The sequence below is a fragment of the Ceratotherium simum genome, chromosome 34 (genome assembly GCF_057802395.1).
Source record: "Ceratotherium simum simum isolate JZ-2026a chromosome 34, ASM5780239v1, whole genome shotgun sequence".
NCBI classification, from domain to species: Eukaryota; Metazoa; Chordata; class Mammalia; order Perissodactyla; family Rhinocerotidae; genus Ceratotherium; species Ceratotherium simum.
The window spans coordinates 31,152,146-31,171,531 of NC_141933.1; the positions used below are offsets into that span (position 1 = coordinate 31,152,146).

Here is a 19,386-nt window from a genome sequence, read left to right on the forward strand (position 1 = left end):
TTCTTTAAAGTGCTTATAACCAACTAGCATACTGTGATTTAATTATCTTTCTCTTCTCACTAGAATGCAAATCCCGTGAAGGTGGGGATTTTCATCTGCCTTGTTCACTGGTATATCTCTAGTCCCTTGAGCAGCATCTAGTATATCGTTGGACTCAATAAATATTTGTCGAATGAAAGACCACATTTTGCCAAAATTAGTGGTCAATTCTCAGTATTTTACTTGACTTCTCAGTAGCTTTACTACTGATTACCCCTCTTTGAAACATTTTTCTCTAGCTTCCATGACACCAGACTGCACTTTTCAGCTTACTCGTTGGTCACTTCTGTGTTCTTTTCTTGACTATTTCTTCTCTATCACATGTTAGAGGGCTAACCATGCTCTCCATCTATGCCTTTTTCCTAGGAAGCCTCATTCAGTGCCATGGCTTTAAATATGGACGATGTGCTGACCCACTGTGTTTTATCTCCAGCCCAGACCTTTCCTTTACATTCCAGACTTATCCCTCTGCCTCCTACTCCTCACCCTTTGGATGTCTCATAGGCATCTTAAACCTACCATGGCCCAAAACAGTGCTATTGATTTTTCTTCCCTATAAGCCATTACCCTCCCCTCACCCCCAAACATTTTCTGGTTTCTTATACTAGAAATCTCTTTGAGACAGACCTCTGTCTTGTTCACTACAACCAAGAAAAATGCCTGACACGTTGTAAGCCCTCAACAAATATTTGTGTTCTAGGTTCTTGGTGGAAGTTCTTCCACTGGGAAAAAATAGTTTTGGTCACCTCCGCTTAACATCATTTTCCTCATTTTCAAAATGGAGCTAGTGAATGAGGTAGGGTATGTGAAAGAACAAACCACAGTTCTTGGTCCGTCATAGCTATTCAATAAATATTACTCTCCTTTCTATAAGCCCCATTTAATCCTCAGAAGGCTGTTTTGAGGTAGGTCCTGTATTATGCCATTTTTTTTAGATGAGGAGATTGAAGCTCAGGAATAATAAATTTAATTGAGATTAATTAATTTCTCTTATTTAATTAAGAGAAAGTATGTAGACTTCTTACTACAGTGCCTGTCCTACTAGGAATGCACTCTGACTATCAACTTCGTTTCCTAAACACCTCACTTAGTGGTCCTCAAGGTACTTGTAATGCAGGGGAGTCACGTAGGCTGTGCTGCAGCACAGTGCATCTCGAGTTGTGTGGTTCTTTACCACTGGAAATGGAAAAAGATTTGCAAAACCCGACTTAGAGGTGGGGGAACAGCTGGGCGAACAGCTGGTGGAAGTCTATATCTCCTAGTTAATTTTTTTAAGGAGAATATGATCCCTACTGTGTGATTGCTAGGAGCTGAGGACCAAAGGTGAAGGCAAACAGCTCTGGGAAGGCTGCTTCTCAGGGTCCTGCACGTTCAGTGACTATTTGTGGAGGGGGCAACAGGCGTCTTCCCATGCCCTTGTGACTGTTGTTCTTCAGTTATTCCTCCTCCTTTAAATAAGGAGGGGAAAGCTTGGCTATAAAGGAAGGATTAAACTGGTAAGAGATCTAGGTCAAACATTTTTTTATTTCTTTCAGTGTAGAACATTCCATTCACTCTCATTGAAAAAGGGACTAAGATGTTTTAGTTGAGTATGTCATTTGTTTCTCAAATGATTTTAGAGCCGTTTGGTCCCACCCAGCTCTCTCTTATGAGAGGTACCTCAAAATAATAGAGTTCCCCAGAGAATGTCCCAAACAATCAGAAAGCTAAAGTCGTAGACTAAGGAGAGTTTCATCTTATGTGAATTTCAATTTGTTCAAATACTTCCCTTTCCATGACGAAAACTGCCATGTCTCAGCAGCAATTCTAGTCAAGGTGGTCAGATATGGGACTAATACTATTGATATCACTTTTCAAGAAGCGATTAGAATTCTCCCATCAAGATTCTTTAAAACAGGACTGCAAGAGAAAAAGAATTTGGTTTCCATTTCGTTAACCTGTAATCTAATCTATAATCACTGAATCAAGTTTTGGTTGATAATCACCGAATTAAGTATTATTCTTTTGAGGTTACAAGTTATAAGTAGTCTGCATCACTTTCTCTGTCACAGTTCTCTCTAATTATGTAATTTTTATTGTTTGAAAGTATGTTTTCTGAAAATTAAACCTAACACAAGAAAAAATAGATATAGTTTTCCTCTCCTTGTTTAAAATTCTACAAGTTTTCAATTATTGGACTTTTAGAAGCCAGAGAATAAGCAAGGCAATTCTTTTCACAAATGCAGTTTTAATCTCCTCTGTCATTGTTCTTGAAAGTTTCTGATTTAGGTGTAAATGTTGTGAGGATGAAATGAATTTATTCATGTCCTCAGAATGACCCCCAGCACAGGCCAGGTGTAATTGGAGTCATCCCAGCAGCCTCTGGTTTGTAGGAGCCCAAGAACTATGGTAAGGACCTTTAAATACATTATATCCAATTCTGATAATTACTCCTGATGGTATTACTACCCCCATTTTACAGATGAAGAAAATGAAATTCAGAGTAAAAAATTTACCAAGATCACCCAGTAAGCCCTCTGTGCTTTCCCACATTAACTCAACTTTATTGATCAATGTAATGCAAATTGCTCTTAGGTGTGTAAAAGAGCGTTTTCCTCTTAAAGCGTATGTGGCTTCTGAGATAGGCATTAGGGACTTAGGAATCTCACAGAGTTTTTAATATGTTCACCAAGAAGCATCTTTGGCTCTACTGACCTAACATTTCCCAAAATTTCTTTGGGGACCATTTATTAATGATGCGTTGGGTTTCCATTTATTATTCAACTGTATAATCAATTTTCATCCTTTTAAATATAAAGATAGTATTCTCTTCTATTATTTTACTTATAATCTTACTAAGTACCTTTTACTTTCCTACATAATATTATTTATTATTGAAATAAGGGCCACCTCTCTGCAAATGAAACCGATGAATCATTTTTTGTTTTGTTTATTTTTTTGATATACAGTAGAGCTGTGTCTTAGGTTTGAAAGTTAATGAGTAAAGTGAAAATCTCCAAGAATCAAAATTACCTTTAAAAATCCTTTAAAAGACCCCAAATAGCCAAAACAATTCTGAGAAAAAAGAACGAAGTTGGAGGTATCACACTCCTTGAATTCAAATTATACTAAAAACTATAGTAATCAAAACAGCATGGTACTGGCAAAAAACAGACACATAGATCAATGGAACAGAATTGAAAGCCCAGAAATAAACCCACACATCTAAGGACAGCTAATCTTTGACAAAGGAGCCAAGAACACACAATGGAGAAACGAAAGTCTCTTTAATAAATGCTGTTGGGAAAACTGGACAGCCACAAGCAAAACAATGAAAGTAGACTATTGTCTTCCCCATACACAAAAATGAACTCAATATGGGTTAAAGACTTGAATGTAAGATCTGAAAACATAAAACTCTTAGAAGAAAATATAGGCAGTACTCTCTGATATCAGTCTTAGCAGTATCTTTTCAAATACCATGTCTAGTCAGGCAAAGGAAATAAAAAATAAACAAATGGGACTACGTCAGACTAAAAAGCTTCTGCAAGGCGAAAGAAACTGTGAAAATAACAAAAAGACAACCCACCAACATGGAGAAAATATTTGCAAATCATATATCTGATGAGTTAATTTCTAAAATATTGAAAGATCTCATACAACTCAACAACAACAACCAAAAACAACCCAATCAAAAAATAGGCAGAGAATCTGAACAGACATTTTTCCAAACAAGATATACAGATGGCCAACAGCACATGAAAAGATGTTCAGCATCACTAATTATCAGGGAATGCAAATCAAAACTACAGTGAGATATCACCTCACACTGGTTACAATGGCTATAATTAACAAGACAAGAAATAACAAGTGTTGGAGAGGATGTGGAGAAAAGGAAACCCTCATGCACTGCTGGTGGGAATGGAAACTGGTGCGGCCACTATGGAAAACAGTATGGAGACTTCTCAAAAAATTAAAAATAGAAATACCATATGATCCATCAATTCCACTTCTTGGTTACATCTGAAGGAAATGAAATCACTATCTTGAAGAGACATCTTCAAGACACCCCCATGTTGCTTGCTACATTATTTATGATATTCAAGACATGGAAACAACTTAAGTTTCCATTGATGGATGAATGGAAAAGCAATTGTGATAGAGAGATGATAGATAGATAGATTAGATAGATAGAGATAGAAAGATAAGATAGATGTGTAGATAGATAGATACATGCATATATAGATAAATAGCACTCACGCACGCACACACACACACACACACAGAGGAATATTCAGTCAAAAAGAAAGAAATTCTATCGTTTGCGACAACATGAATGGACCTTGAAGGCATTATACTAAGTGAAATCAGTCGGATAGAGAAAGACACATACTGTACGATCTCACATGTAGAATCTGAAAAAAAATAAATAAAAACTCATAAAAACCGAGAGTAAATTGGTGGTTCCCAAGGGCGGGGGGACAGGGGAAATGGGTAAAGGTGGTCAAAGAGTACAAACTTCCGGTTATAGGATAAATAAGTTCTGGAGATCTAATGTCAGTATGGTGATTACAGATAATATATAGTTAACATAGTAGTGTACTGTACATTTGAAAGTTGCTAACAGAATAGATCTGAAAATTTCTTACTACACATACACAAAAATTGTAACTACATAAGGTAATGGATGTGTTAACTAAACTCATAGTAATAGTTCACAGTATTTACATATATCAAATCATGTTGTACTTAAACTTATACAATGGTTTATATTAATTAAATCTCAATAAAGCTGGAAAATTTTTTTGGAATGATTGAAAAGGCAGCCTACAGAATGAGGGAAAATATTTGCAAACCATGCATCTGATACGGGGTTAACATCCAAAATATATAGGGAACTCATACAACTCAATAGCAAAAAAATTACCTGATTAAAAAATGGGCAAAGGACTTGAATGGACATTTATCCACAGAAGACAGAAATGGCCAACAAGTATATAGAAAGATGCTGAACATCACTAACCATAAGGGAAGTGCAAATCCAAATGACAATGAGATATCACTTCACACCTGTTAGGATGGCTATTATGAAAAAAAAAGTTAAATGTCGGTGAAGATGTGAAGAAATTGGAACACTTGTACACTATTGTTGGGAGGGTAATATTGTGCAGCTTCTGTGGAAAACAGTAAGGAGATTCCTCAAAAAGTTGAGAATAGAACTAACATACAATCCAGCAATTCCATTTCTAGGTATATATCCACAAGAATTCAAAACAGGATATTGAAGAGATATCTGCACTCCCACATTCTTCGCAGAGTTATTCACGATAGCCAAGATATGGAAACAACGTAAGTGTCTGTCAGAAGAATGGATAAAGAAACTGTTGTATATTCTTATAATGGAATATTATTCAGCCCTAATAAAGAAGGAAATTCTGCCAACGTGGATGAGTCTGGAGGACATTATGTTAATGGAAATAAGCCAGTCACAGAAGGACAAATAGTGCAGGATTCCACTTATATGGGGGATCTATAATAATCAAACTCATAGAAGCAGAGAGTAGAATGGTGATTGCCAGGGACTGGGGGAGGGGGAAACAGTGAGCTGTGTTTCAATGGGTAGTATATCATAATAAAACATATTTATGCAATCCTTTTATTATATTAACAATAAAACATTTTACAAAATTGAAAAACTATCACTCAAATTTCATCTAAATTTAGATATTCCAAACTTTATTAATTTTCTTATTTTAATATTTTTGAGTATATGATTTTACTGGGTACATACTATTCCTTATCATATTTGTACATAATGAACTGCTTCTATAGTTCCTGATGTCATCTTCCTCCACCAACCATATTTTGATTATGTCTCCAAGTGGAGTTCGCTGGATATAAGCACCAGGTAGCTTCTAAATCTAGAATCATTCACTGAAATTCCAGAGCACTTTCACTTTATCCTTTCCTCTTAGGATGGCAGGCATGTCATACCACATCTAGTCTCCCTCTCTAGACTGGGAGCGCCTCCCGGGGCAAGGTACCGCTCAATCACTTCTCCATCCAGCTCACAGCACAGTGCTTGGCACATGGTAGAAACTCAAGAACAATTTGAAAAACACAGTAAATCTAAATGAGTTACTCACTGTTGCAGAGAACGTTAGTTGTCCACAAAAATCCCCTCTGCTCTGCTTGGGGCACACAGCTGGACTCCACTATCCGGCCTCCGTGGTGGCCCAGGACCACCTCTTTGCCAGCGGAAGAGGAAAGGAACTGATGCGTGCCATGCGAGACCTGGCTGATAAAATCCTCCCACGTGCATTTCTTTATGTCCTTTCCCCTGACGCTGATGGACGCAGAGGTGGATGATGTCCTAGGGATGGAGCAGGCGCGTGATGGAAGAACTGTGGGTTCCTGAAGGACCACGAAAGAGTGTGGGCTCTCCAACCTGAACACCCACCCAGCACTCATGTGGGAAAATATATACTGATATGCTACTGAAATGTGGGAAGTTATCTGGTAATTCACCATAAACCGATATACCCACAAAGGGCCTAAATCACAGGATTAACTTAAATAGTTACCGACCTAGTCTATCTAAAATGACGCAAGTCAGTTTGGCTCTAATAATTGAGCGGGCTGGCGGTGGGATGGATCTTCTTATCTAGTCCTTCAGCGACTGTGCCCCGAGCGCTCAAATGCTGCCAGTGCTGGAAAAATCCCCACAAGGTGCTGCCCTCCGGGAGCTCACAGTCAGGAGGACAGGATGGACAACAGCAGGGAAAGAACCCATGTGAAGGGCAAGAGCGAACGCCACAGGGAAAGCAGCCGGTGCTACAACGGAGCGCTGGGTCCACCAGGCCGGGGCGCCCACAAGGCTGCGCCGAGGTGACCTCTGATTGCCAGCAGCACGACAAGAAGGAGCCAGCCCTGCACAAACCCGGGGACAGGGAGCCTGGCAGAGGGCGCAACGGTGCAGACACTCGGAGGCACGAGGGCGTGTGGCCAGAGAGGAGCTGAGACGGGAAGCCAGGGCGGCTGCAGGCGGCTCCGGAGGAGAGTCGGGGCCGGAGGGGGAGGGAGGACAGCAGGGCCAGGGCCGCGGCAGCAGGACAGCTTGAGTGATCAGCTGCTACTGCCCTGTGACAACAACTCCCCAAACTTAGTGGCTGAGCTGAAAGACACGGGTGAGCTCACAGTGTCGGTGGACCGGGAAGCCAGCAGCGCTCAGCGGGCTGCTTCTGCCGGGGTCTCTCAGGAGGGCGGGCTGCGGGCTCCACTGAGGCAGGACCCGCTGGCCTCCCGATGGGAGCGCACGCGGGGGCACCGGCAGGACTCCCTCCAGACTGACGCCCGTGTGCCTCTCGTCTGTTGGGCTCCCTCAGGCGAGGCCACGCGGGCCTCTCTCTGTTGGAAGTCACAGCACAGAGGCTCGTTCCCCAGAGTGAGGGATCTGAGGGAGAGGAGGAGAGAGAGAGCACAGGTCAGAGTGGACACGAGGGCGGGCACCGGCTGTTTACAACCAAACCTGGGAAGTGACATTGGATCACTTTGCCGTCTTCTGTGGAAAAGAAAGGACTCACTAAGTTCAGTCCACACTGCAGGGGAGCGGATTACACAGGGATGTGTAGACCGGGAGCTGGGGATCACAGGGAGCCCCTGAGGGGAGAAGCGGAAGACCCAAGAGCTTCAGTGCCTTGCCCAGAATCACAGACTGGGGAGACGTTGGAGCCAGGCGTGAACCCAGCTCTGTGTCCTCAAAGATGGGGCCCTGGCCGCACACAGGCTCTCTCAGGGGACTCTGGGAAAGGTGTGTAACTGCATACAGATATGCAGATGGCACGGGGGTGAGGGTGAGCCTTCGGTAGCCTAGACGGGCATCTGGCAAGTTCTTCTCTGAGGAGGAGCCCAGGTCAGGGGAACCCTTGAGTGCTCCCCAGTCCACATCACACCCAGGGCGGAGGGAGCGGGGACCCACCTTTAGGCTGAGCTCATGCTTATGCAGTTCTGAATTTAGTCCCTCATCAGATAATTGGGAAACTGAGGCCCATAGAGGCAGGGACTGCCCCACCGCACGTGACAGGCAGAGTCCAGAGGTGAGGGTGTGTTCTGACCTTCTAGGCCAAGACTAGAACCCCTGCCACAAGCTTTGCTTTGGAAATTAGAAACCCTAAGACCTTGGGAAGCTCTTGCCCATCACTCCCTTTGCGGGGGCTGTTTTCTCCTGGGTATCCAGAACGTGAGCACTAACACACACACACACAGACACACACTCACTCACTCACACATACAAACACGGTGACGTTAGATGTAAGGATGGACTACGGGGTGGGATCAGAAGAGAAGCAGACACAGGGGAGGTGACAAGAGGAAGAAAAAAGAGGTTGGAGGCATTCCCTACATGTGACACCACTCCTCCAATTTTAAAAGTATTATCCCACACGTGACTGAGGACGTCTCGAGGAAGTCCATGCTAGAATAATCCCCATTGTGCAGACATGAGGCAGACAGGCCCTGAGAGGCACAATGGCTTATCCAGGATCAAGAACAGGTGAGAATGAGGAGCTGTGTCTGCGTCTCTCTCAAAGCTGGGACCCTGGCTGCACCCAGACCTTCTCAGGGGCCAGTGGAGACAGGTGTGTTGGTGTACCCGGGTACAGATATGATGTTGCCTGGAGAAGGGGGGTGAGCAGTCAGCAGCCCAGAGGACTGTTTGGATGGGTGTTATCGCAGGAGGGGACACAAGTAAGGGGACTCCAGGAAATGAAGTCACTTCCTTGACAACAGACCCCAACAGAACTTGGAAGCCCCGTAACCAGGCATCCACATCCTCATACCCAGCTCACTTGGCTGGAGACATCTGGTGTTGAAAGATGTTCTCCCGCCATATCGCGACTCACCAGGGCTCTGGTTTCCAGAAACCCCGGAGGGAGAACCTTTTGACACGTTCTAGACGTTGGCTGAACTCTCAGGCTGGCTGCCTCTGGCCCTTTGCCAGGAGGTCCTCTAAGGTAACACGAGGTGGCCTAGGTCAGGCCAGTCGAGGTCAGGCCACCTCTGTGAGCTCTCCCTGGGCAGACCCCATGCCCTCCTCTTCAGTGTAGGGGGGAAGAAGGACATGTGGGGAGGATCCGCCCTAGGGGAACAGGTTGGTGGGCAGTTGATAACCTGAGGCTGCTGTCCGGGTCACATCCCAGGACAGGCTGGCAGGACGGGAAGGGGATTCCCCAGGTGCCTCTTATCTGTGTTAATCCAAGGCCCTCAGGCTGTCTTCTGTGTCGCTCCTTGGTGGAGGTCTGTGCAGACTGTGGCGCCTGTGTGTCTGGAGTGGAGAGAGTCACAGAGGTGTGAGAGCCCGCAGAGACAGCCAGGCAGGGCTCTGAGGCTTTCCGCCTGGCTGCCGGGCACTGTCTTTACAGAGCTCTACGCAGGAGACTAGACAGGAGCTGATCGATGGGGTCCTCTACTCGATTGCCCCGCAGCAAAGGAGGGTGCCCCACACCACTAACAGAGTCCAGCACCGGCTCAGGGTGAGTGCAGGTGCTGAGAAGACCCAAGACCCTGGAGCCCAGAACAGCCAAAGAGGACCCCAGAACACACAGACACTCCCCAGGGCTCCCTCCCAGAGCCCTGCTCCCAGAGGAATCTGCATGGCCCTCTCCTCCCACCCGCCTCCACCGCCCAGCCCCTGCCTTGGCCACACACAAAGTCACTGTCCACGTATTTGTGGGCACACCAGCAAAGAGACTTTGATAGCATTTCACCTCACGTTCGGTCAAGAGTATTTACACCATTTCACCTCCTGTTCAGGCAAGAGTAGTTTTGCATTTGTCTACACATTTTCCTGTTTTAACTCCCATCCCCAAGTGTCCACGTTGTCCTGACAATCCTCCCGCAACTTCTCCACGTCTTACACATCATCATGATGGCTAGGGATATTTTTCCCCAAAAGAACATGGGGCTCCTGCCGTTATGCCTGTCGCTCTGTAATTTGCTGTCCCGAGGACCACGTCCCGACGGCAGGTGCTGGGACCTCACTGGGCTGCACAACATTCCCGAAGGGAGACCGGTTACCGCAGTGATTCAGCCCCTCCCTGACGTGGCACCTTCGGCGGCCATTTCCACAGTGCTGCGCTGACCATCCCGCATGCCCCACTCTCCCGAGCCCTCCCACCCCAGGAGAGGCCTCTGTGTTCTCATCTCTGGAATGGGATATGTTTCAGAAATCACAGGGATGACGCTGTTCAGACACGGAGACGCTGGCAATACTCTGCTAACAAACTGACCGCAGACACTCATGTCTTTACTCATTCCCCACCTCAGACTCTAACTTGAAGGCCGAGAACTTTCTCCCACTGTGGGCACTCACGTCCCCCCTCCTGCCGGAAGTCATGGAGGCCTTGGGGCTTCCGTCTGAGCTCCAGTCCCCAACCCTCCTGCTGCCCATGGTGCTGCCTCTGACTGCGCCTCTCTCATCTGTCCCACCCCAGGGTGAGAATCCTTCAACAGCCAAGAGGGAGGAGACCCGCAAGGTGTGGAGCACGCAGGGTGGCTCCGTAGACAAGCTGGTGGAGCACCTGGTGCCCGCCTTCCTGGAAGGCGACACCACCTACATCCACAGCTTTCTCTGGTCACACAGGGCTTTTGCCACCACCCTGCAGGTGCTGGACTCGCTGTGTCAAAGGTGAGCGCCCTGCCCCTCCACTGCACTGTGCTGACCCAGCCACCTCCTAGCTGTGAGGCCTGGGAACATCACTGCACCACTCCGAGCCTCAGTTTGCTCCTCTGAGCAGTGGGGTGCAAGGAGGATCAACCTCAGAGGGATATGGTAGGGACTCAACGAGGTCCTGCATGGAAAGCACGTTCTAGAAGCCTGGCCCTGTGGAAGGGTCTGCTGGAGGGGCCGTGGCTGTGCTAATCCATCGTTTTCCTCTTCCCCGTGACGAAGCCTCTGCCTCAGCCCTCGCTGTCCCCGTGGCCTTGGGCTGAGCAGTGATCCCATTGGAAAAGGAGACTGGAGATTTCATCTAGGTCTCTGGCCTGGGTGAGGCCACACCAGGGATCCCCCAGGCGAGCTGGGGGCCCCAGGCCCACTCAAACATCTGTGATGCGGCTGGCTGGAGCTCACTCATTCATCACATAGAGAAGAGGCCCCGCTAGGTACAGGCACTTGGCTAGGCACCGACCATAATCCAGGGCACAGAGCAGACAACACCCCTGCCCTCCCGGGCTCCATTCTAGTCCAGAGTCAGACAGTCACACTAGACTTCTCAGGCAGGGACTGTCCACAGTACAGTCAACGTGATGCCCTCCTGTCTCCTCTAGATACGGGTGCATCCTCCCTTACTCCAGTGAGGACGGCGGGCCCCTGGACCAAGTCAAAAGGTGAGTGGGCTTTGGATCGAGTTGGAGGGGCTCCCCTCTCCATGCTGTGAGGGGAGTGTGGGGTCTGTGAATCGGCGATGCGGGCAGAACCCGGCATCCCACACATCTTCTGATGGCTACGGGAGGGCAGAGGTCTGAGGGCTTCTCCTAGAAGAGAAGAAAGCACTCCTCCAGAGCTGCGGATGGGGCTGTGGGGGCTGTGGGAGAGCAAAGCGGGGCTGGAGGACAGAGTCAGCCCCTAAGAGAATCCATAGCCGTCCCCTGTCCATCCCAGCCCTGCCTCCACTCCCGATCCTGGGACTCAGAAGAGGAGGTGTGGGGAGCATTTTGCTCACTAATCTGGCAGAACCTCAACAGTGGGTGCTCAGCTGGTGCTCGGGGCGGGGGACTCAGTGAGTGCTCAGGGGCCAAATGACCGCCTCCCTGTTAGAGATTAGTGTCAGTGGAGGGTGACCCACGTGGGACACCTAGTGAACTAGACAGCACGCAGGCACGGGAGCTGAAGTTGGGGTATGAGGCAGGCCCTGGGAAGACTGGGCAGGAGACAAAGTTCTTCTGTTCCCTCACTCGTCAGATCATCATGGGGCACCTAGTGGGTGCCAGTGAGTGCAATGAACAGAGCAGACTCCACTGCTCCCTGCCCTCAGGGAGTTGACGTTCCAGCGGGCAGTGGGCCGGGAGATGCACAGAGGAGTGTGTCAGGCTTCCCTGAGGAAAAGGAGAGGTGATCACACCATTGCCCAAGAGCTCTCACTTACAGAGGCTTTTTGCCAGGCCCTCCTTGGTGACCAGGCCTGTCTCTGTCTGGACTGCCAGAGTGCAGGTGGACGAAAAGGGGGACTGGCCCCCGGACAGCCAGGAGCAGGAGGCACAGGAGAGGAGCCCAGGCCCACACAGGGGTGCCCTGGGAAGGCCAGTTCTCTGACGCTGCTGCCCACCTGTCTATCCTCAGGGCCATCTCCTTCATTCTGGGCACCTGGCTAGAACTATACCCTCAGGATTTTTTCCAGCCCCCCGACTGTCTCTGCCGGGAGGTGATACTGGCATACATTGGGCTCAACATGCCAGGCTCGGCCCTGGAGCAGCGTGCCCACTTTCTTCTTTCACAGCTGGAGCACCTTCAGCCCACCGAGGCAGAGACTCAGGGTGAGGGGGGCTCGGGGTGGGGGACGTGGGCGTGTGTGGAGGGGCTGGGGCTGGGCCGCACAGAGCAGAGCCTCCAGAGGCTGGGGTTGGGCCGGGAGCAAACAGCGGGCTCAGATCACTATTCCCACGGCCTCCAGTCTGGGAAGACTTTCTGGGGATTGGTTCTTGGAGTGAGACTCGTCAGTTGGTCTGAGAGGTTTCCTTTACTTGGAATGACATGGAAAGGCAGTCCTGTTGATGGTATTCTCTCTTCTTGGATCTACAGCACCAGCTCCAGAGAAAGATCCAGCACCAGCTCCAACTCTGGTGCGCACTACAGCTCAGAGCCACACATTCAGATTCAGAGACGGAGCAGGCTCCAGCCACAGCTCGCCTTCATCTTTAAGACCTGGAACAGGGCCGGCCCTGTGGCTTAGCGGTTAAGTGCGTGCGCTCCGCTGCTGGCGGCCCAGGTTCGGATCCCGGGCGCGCACTGACGCACCACTTCTCTGGCCATGCTGAGGCCGCGTCCCACATACAGCAACTCGAAGGATGTGCAGCTATGACACACAACTATCTACTGGGGCTTTGGGGGGAAAAATAAATAAATAAATAAAATTAAAAGACCTGGAACAACCACTCGCATCCCCTCAGCAACTGGCCTCAGTTCCTGAGCTCCAGCACCACAGAATTCCTTCCCCTCCCCTAATACTGCACTTTTTAAAATGTTTGTTTGTATCTTACACATACTCAGTGGTTTCCTATATTTTACTCTATAATAATCACCTAAATAAAATTTAATTCTTTGTTCCTCTTAAATTGTTCATTGAAGGGGCAAGAGGGACACTCACAACGTTCCACAACCGTCCCCATGATCTAGTTCAAGAACATTTTCAACAAAGAGAAAGCCTGTACCTCTTAGTCAGTCAGTCCTCCTTCCTCCCAACCCCGGGCCCTGGTCACCACTGATCTTTCTGACTCGATGGGTTTACCTCTTCTGGGTTTTTCATGTAACTGGAAGCATACAGTAACTGGCCTTTTGTGTCTGGCTACCTAAGGTCTGAGGAGAGTGACTTATGACTTTTTTAAACAAAAATAACATTTTTTATTAAGAAGAAAATCGCTGAGAGAGCAAACACAATGTATGAAAATGAAGCCCCACTATTAACTATCTCCATTTTCTTGGGATAGGGACCACTTTTATAAGTAGGACACAAGAGCTGGAAAACATAAGGGAAATGTCTGGGGCAGGGAGTCACCTTTCAAGTCTCTTCTCTTCCTGGACGGGATGGGCCATGTTTAGGTTTTTCCAATGTGCAAATTATAAAAATATTATAAATAGATATTAGCAAGCTCTGAACCACTTTATTCATTAACTATATTTAATAATAATTGCATAACATCTAATAGTTTAGCAAGCACTTTCACCCTTCTAGTCATCTTCTCAACAATCCTGTGTTTTTGGTGTTATCACCATCTGCCAAAGAACATAAGCTTCTGGAGAACCAGGGCATGTCCTATCGATTTCCATAACCCTGTGCCAACACATAGCAGACAATCAAAAATGTTTGTTTTTTGAGTAAACCCCCAGTTACAAATGAAAGCGCAGTTACAGAAAGCTTACCCTGCCCAAGACCTGTGAGCAGTAGAGGTGGGAACTTGTCCTGGGCCTTTGGCTCTTAATTCTGTGGTATTTGCCCAACTGGGATGAGCAAACCTCTCAGCAAATGCAGATCTATGCATTTGATTTACAAATTTTTAAATTGTTCAAGACAACGTACATAGGGATATTTTCAGGTTGACTTATCTGTTTTCACTGTTTATATAAATGTCAGGTATATTCTTTCTGCCATTTTAGTAAAACTAAAATATGTTTAGTCAATATATTTTAACAATATTCATAGAGGTGATTAACATCTATCATCTAAGAATGATAGACTACTAAGATATTAAAGAAGCAATTATTTCCTTATCTCCCTCTACAATTCTTAAGAATGAATTTATACAAACTGATCAGCCTACACATTTCTGCCCTTTCCACTTTGTTGTAGTATTTCTTCATATATATGAGGATCCTGATGACCTCTATCTCATGTAACTTAGAAATGTGTTGATTCTGTTTTAAATTCAAACCTCTAAGGGCTTTGCACCTAAGTGACGCTCTCCAATGGCACTTTCAAAGCCATTCCTTTTAGAGGGTGTCAGGTATAATTCTGCCCTTTAAATTCCTTTGTTTTTAGCAATTATTGCAGTTAATTTAATCGCATGACATCTCTAACTCGTGATCATATCACACAATGGAATGAATTAACTCATTTTGATCTACATTCGTCAATGTCTTATCAGCAATGTGTGCTTTTTATACAAATTCTCTAAAAAAGACTTCTTTCCTCCATTTTTCTAAATTTCAGACCTATTGTAATTTTCTCCTTTGCGTCTTTTTATCCAGAAAGCAAAACTGAACTCTCATTTCAAGTTGCTGATTTCCCTTCCCAGCCAAGAAAGACATTGTTAAAAACCTTGCTGTGTTGGGAAAGCTGTTGGCATGTGAAGGATATTACTTTTGCCCCAGGTAACTTCCTAAGAATTACCGTTTAGCATTTACAGCGATTCTGACTCACCAAGCCTACAAATAAGTGTGATTTTAACCCAGGCCTTAACTACTTCTAGCTGTTAATCTTCAATCATTCAATGCCATTCACATATTCTTCAGGCATTTTTTCTATTTACTTAAGAAACAAACTACCACCTATAGTTTCAATATGAAATAAGAACTTTGCTGTCAACCAGATCTAAAGTATGTATTTCACTTGTGTCTATTTTCTGAATGTTTTCACACCCTGGGATTTCCTCCTAGTTTTCCTTTTCGTCAATCCTTCTGCCCCTCCATTCTTAACTGGAGATATTTTATTCATTGCTTTATTACATTTTTTTCTTTTTTTGCCTTTTTCTTAGTTCTCTTTCTTTTTATTCTTTAAACATATATCTGTGGACAACGATAACGAAATGGAGTAACACGTGTCAAGTCTTCTACAATGGAGCCGGGAGGCCATGAAGGAAGTGGGGCTCATGTACGCACATATCTCTACCCAGACGGAAGGTAACTTTTGAACTGTGCTTCACTGCTGTCATCTTGACCTTCTCTCAAGAACTATACTTACTCCCATAGATAAGAACTTTCTGCCCTAGAGATGGCCTTAGCAACCCATCACGGATAGCCAAGAAGTAACAGTTGTTGCCGGCACCAGTCACAAATTTTGCCAAACAACCTGAGTAATTGATCTCTTTTTGTGTTTATAAACTGTTGTCTCGTTTGTCTTCCTCAGAACAGGCTTTGGGTTCCTACCTGAATCTGTGTCTCCCAAATTGCAATTCTAATTGCCCAAACAAATATCTGCTCTTTGACTTGGAGTGAATTTTTCCTCAGTCAGCATACCTTCTTTTAATCTTCTGTCCTGACTTGTGCTTTCTCTCCTGACACCTATATTCTCAGCATATATGTTAGCATTTTTAATATTTTTTCATTGACTTTGAGCAGAATCACATAACTTTCTTCCATTTTTTGGCTGACATTTCCTAAGAGTCTCTTAACTCCTAATTTCAGCTTCTTTTTTCCTCAGTACTTCTCAGTACTCGGGTATTGGTATGTCTGTAGTGGTAAGCTGTTGTTGAGTCTGCACAGTTCCTTCATTCATTGGACCCACTTCCACCCCACCCTCCCATTCCATGAAGTTCTGGAATGATTGTCAGTCACAGTGTCCTGCCCACCCTCTGGCTGCAGGCGTAAGCACATGACCCAGGCCTAGCCAATCATGGTACACCATTCCCCTGCCCATAGGGATTGTCCCAAGGATGCTGTTCCTGAAGCCAGGGCCCATCTTCCCTGCCACACAGAGGAACTCTGTCTCCTGTTGGAGAGAATGAAGCCAGTACACGAAGAGAAGCATAGATAGCAGAGCCAAGATATAGGAATAGAGAGTTCTAACAGAGAACTATCTACTGAAATGTGAGTCTCAGTCCCTGGACTCAGCAGTGCCTTTGGATTCACCCTTAGCGTTTTGAGTCAGAGGGGTGAACAAATTTGTTTTTTTTTTTAACTCAAGTTATTTTGAGATGGTTCTTTCATAACAGAGTCTTAACTGATACAACCCCTGACGAATGGCAAGTCAAAGCAAGTGCTAGGCAATTGTGTGGAATAAAGGCTAACTCACAGTAATGTTGATGAGACTACAGTCTTTCATGCGCATTACTTCATACAGAATTGGTAAATGGAGAAATGATGTTGGTCTATTGGCATAACGTGGAAGTTTATTGGTTCATACACAATTTTTCTCAGTACATTATTTTAAAGCAATCAGGGCAAGCTCTCACAATTAATGAGAAAGCTTTAGAAAATATGAAAACCTTGGGGGAAAGCTGAAAATCTGCAGAAACTCATTCTTTATTGCAAAGAAAAAAAGCCTGATTCGGTAGCTTCACAAGCCCCCTGTATTTTCACTCTGTGAGACTCTCTGGGGCAGGTGTGGAAGAAGACACTAAGAAGACATTTCCCGCTATTTAAAACAATGAATTAATGAAGAAGGCTTTGCACTGGATCAGGTCTTAAATTTCATGAAAATACAGTCTTTTAGAAACAAATGCCAATCTAAGACCTACACCTTAATGGTGTAAGCACAACCCCATGGAATTATAAGGAAGTAAATGATTAACTAACAGTGATCTTGGTATAAATACTAGAAGATAGAGCTACTGCTAGCATTTTATTAGTAATACTGTTGTTTTTATTGGTGTTCTGGTTACACGGTCCCATAAACTTTTAGTGGTCTGCCTCAGCCTTGCCAATCTCATACACCCTATTATTTTTAGCATAGCATGGATTCTTCAGTAACATATATATGGTGTTATCGCATTTATATTTCATTTATATATACCCATGCTCATTCTGAAAGGATTGAGGACCATATAAAAATTTACATAATGCGTTGATGTGGGGGGAGAAGGAAGAGAAAAGAAGAGATGGAAATATAGGCATTGAAGGCTAAAGTTAAGGCTAAATCAAAATAAATGTTGTAAAGACCTGTGTTGGTGGATATACTACTCATATTTTGCATAAAATCAGGTTCAGTTTCATAACAAACCTGTTTATTAATATTACTATTCATTTCATGCTACCCAGTTGGCTGTGTTGGTTTAGATTGAAAAATAACAGGATAAACTTGGTAGAATTTAAATATTTTTACTCATTTGGTTGAGAAGGCCTGGCCATTTCGGCTTGATGTTAGGCATGTCTGATGGGCCAATTTAATTCCAGGATTCTTTCTCCATGGGGTCAGCTGAGGCCATCAGGCCTGCATTGCAGCTTGACTTCTCCCTCTATTCAATCCTGCTTCTGTCCCCTCCCTTCCACAGGTGGAGTTACGAACAGTCCCAGTTTTTCAAGGTCTGAAGGGGTTCCCAGGATGCTGGATTTTCATTGCTAAAACCAAAAATGTCCCAGTAAAACCAGAATGAATTGGCTACTCTATCCACATATGTTGTCCCAAGGACACCACGTAATAAACATCCTGTACACTAAACTTGGTCTCAGAGTCCACTTCTTGGGGTTCTCAGCCTGTGACAGTAGCAAGAGTGGTCTGAGAAGTAGATATAAGATAGAGTTTGGAGCTGAATCTCTTACCACCAAGTTTGCATTGAGGACCCCATCTTGTAGTAGGTGGAGCAGATAGCCCCTGGCACCAAAGGATGGTCCCATTGTTAAAACTTTCACTGATGGTAAAGTGGAATAGTGTACCAAGGAAGGGAAAACACGAGCACAGCCAGTATATCAGAACATGAAAATTATGGGAGAAATAGTCATTGCAACAACAGTGGGATTGGAAGGCTACTGTGACTGTTGCTCTGGTAAAAGATAACAAAAGGCTGAGGGTGATTAATAGGCTGTTGAGAGCGAACAGTGAAAGCCAGAGGGCTTCCTTGGTAGCCAAGAGATCTCATCCCCTGCAGTTGGAGAGCTAAGAAAGCAGAAGAACAAGCTCAGGTTTTAATCATCAGAGTATCTGCGATTCAAAGAATGTTAAACTCCCAACTAAGGTCTGTCTGCCATAATAGGGTCAAGTCTTATTGGGAAAGAATGAGACCTTGACACATCAGATGGAGAAATCAGTATTGATGTCCCTGAAAATCTTTCATTCCGAGATTCCCTGAACTTCCTGAGCCTGCAGAAGTGAATTCCCCTCCCTATTAGGAGCTAGCACTCCTCCTTTGCCTCTCCCTCACAAGGCAGCATCCCTCAGGATCTGTTCCCACCTCCTCTTGGCCACGAGGCGCATAACTAGCGTTAAGTCAGAGAATAACCCCAACAAGTGTTGTGCTAGGGTCCGTAAGAGAGGAAAGGGACCCACAAGGAGCTGCAACACCTAGCTACAGGTACTGGCAGGAGCCAGGGGTGTTCTGTGGGGATAATTCTAAGAGTGCTCGACCAAGAAAGCTGGGACATAAGGCTGGTTATGGAAGAGTTGATTTGTTTTCCTTGGGGAAAGCAGGAATTCCCAACCACTCAACAGCTGTTGGACACAGGTCTGAGGTGACCTTGATAGCTAGAGACCCAAAGTGTCATCACAGCCCCTTGTTAGAGTGCGGTCATATAGGGCCAGGTCACAAATGGTCTTTCGGCCAAGTTCTGGCTTAACAGCAGGCCCACTGGGTCCATGGACCCACCTACAGGTCATTTCCAAATGTGTAATTGGAGTAGACGTAGTTGGTAGTTGGTGCAACCCACACATTGGATCCTTGGCCTGTGGGGTGAAAGATGTCTATCATAGTAGAAAAGGCAGAAGCCTTTGAAACTGCCACCTACTC

The 19,386-nt window shown here is 45.5% G+C and overlaps 1 protein-coding gene across 1 annotated transcript; it reads left to right on the top strand.

Annotated features, from left to right (window-relative positions):
* The first annotated feature begins 10,409 nt into the window (after positions 1 to 10,409).
* LOC147912668 (ral guanine nucleotide dissociation stimulator-like) lies at positions 10,410 to 12,972 on the top strand. Its single transcript, XM_087423201.1, has 4 exons — positions 10,410 to 10,702; positions 11,344 to 11,403; positions 12,356 to 12,549; positions 12,815 to 12,972. The coding sequence occupies exons 1-4, from the start codon at positions 10,410 to 10,412 to the stop codon at positions 12,970 to 12,972; spliced, it is 705 nt and encodes a 234-aa protein (XP_087279327.1).
* Positions 12,973 to 19,386: the final 6,414 nt, after the last annotated feature.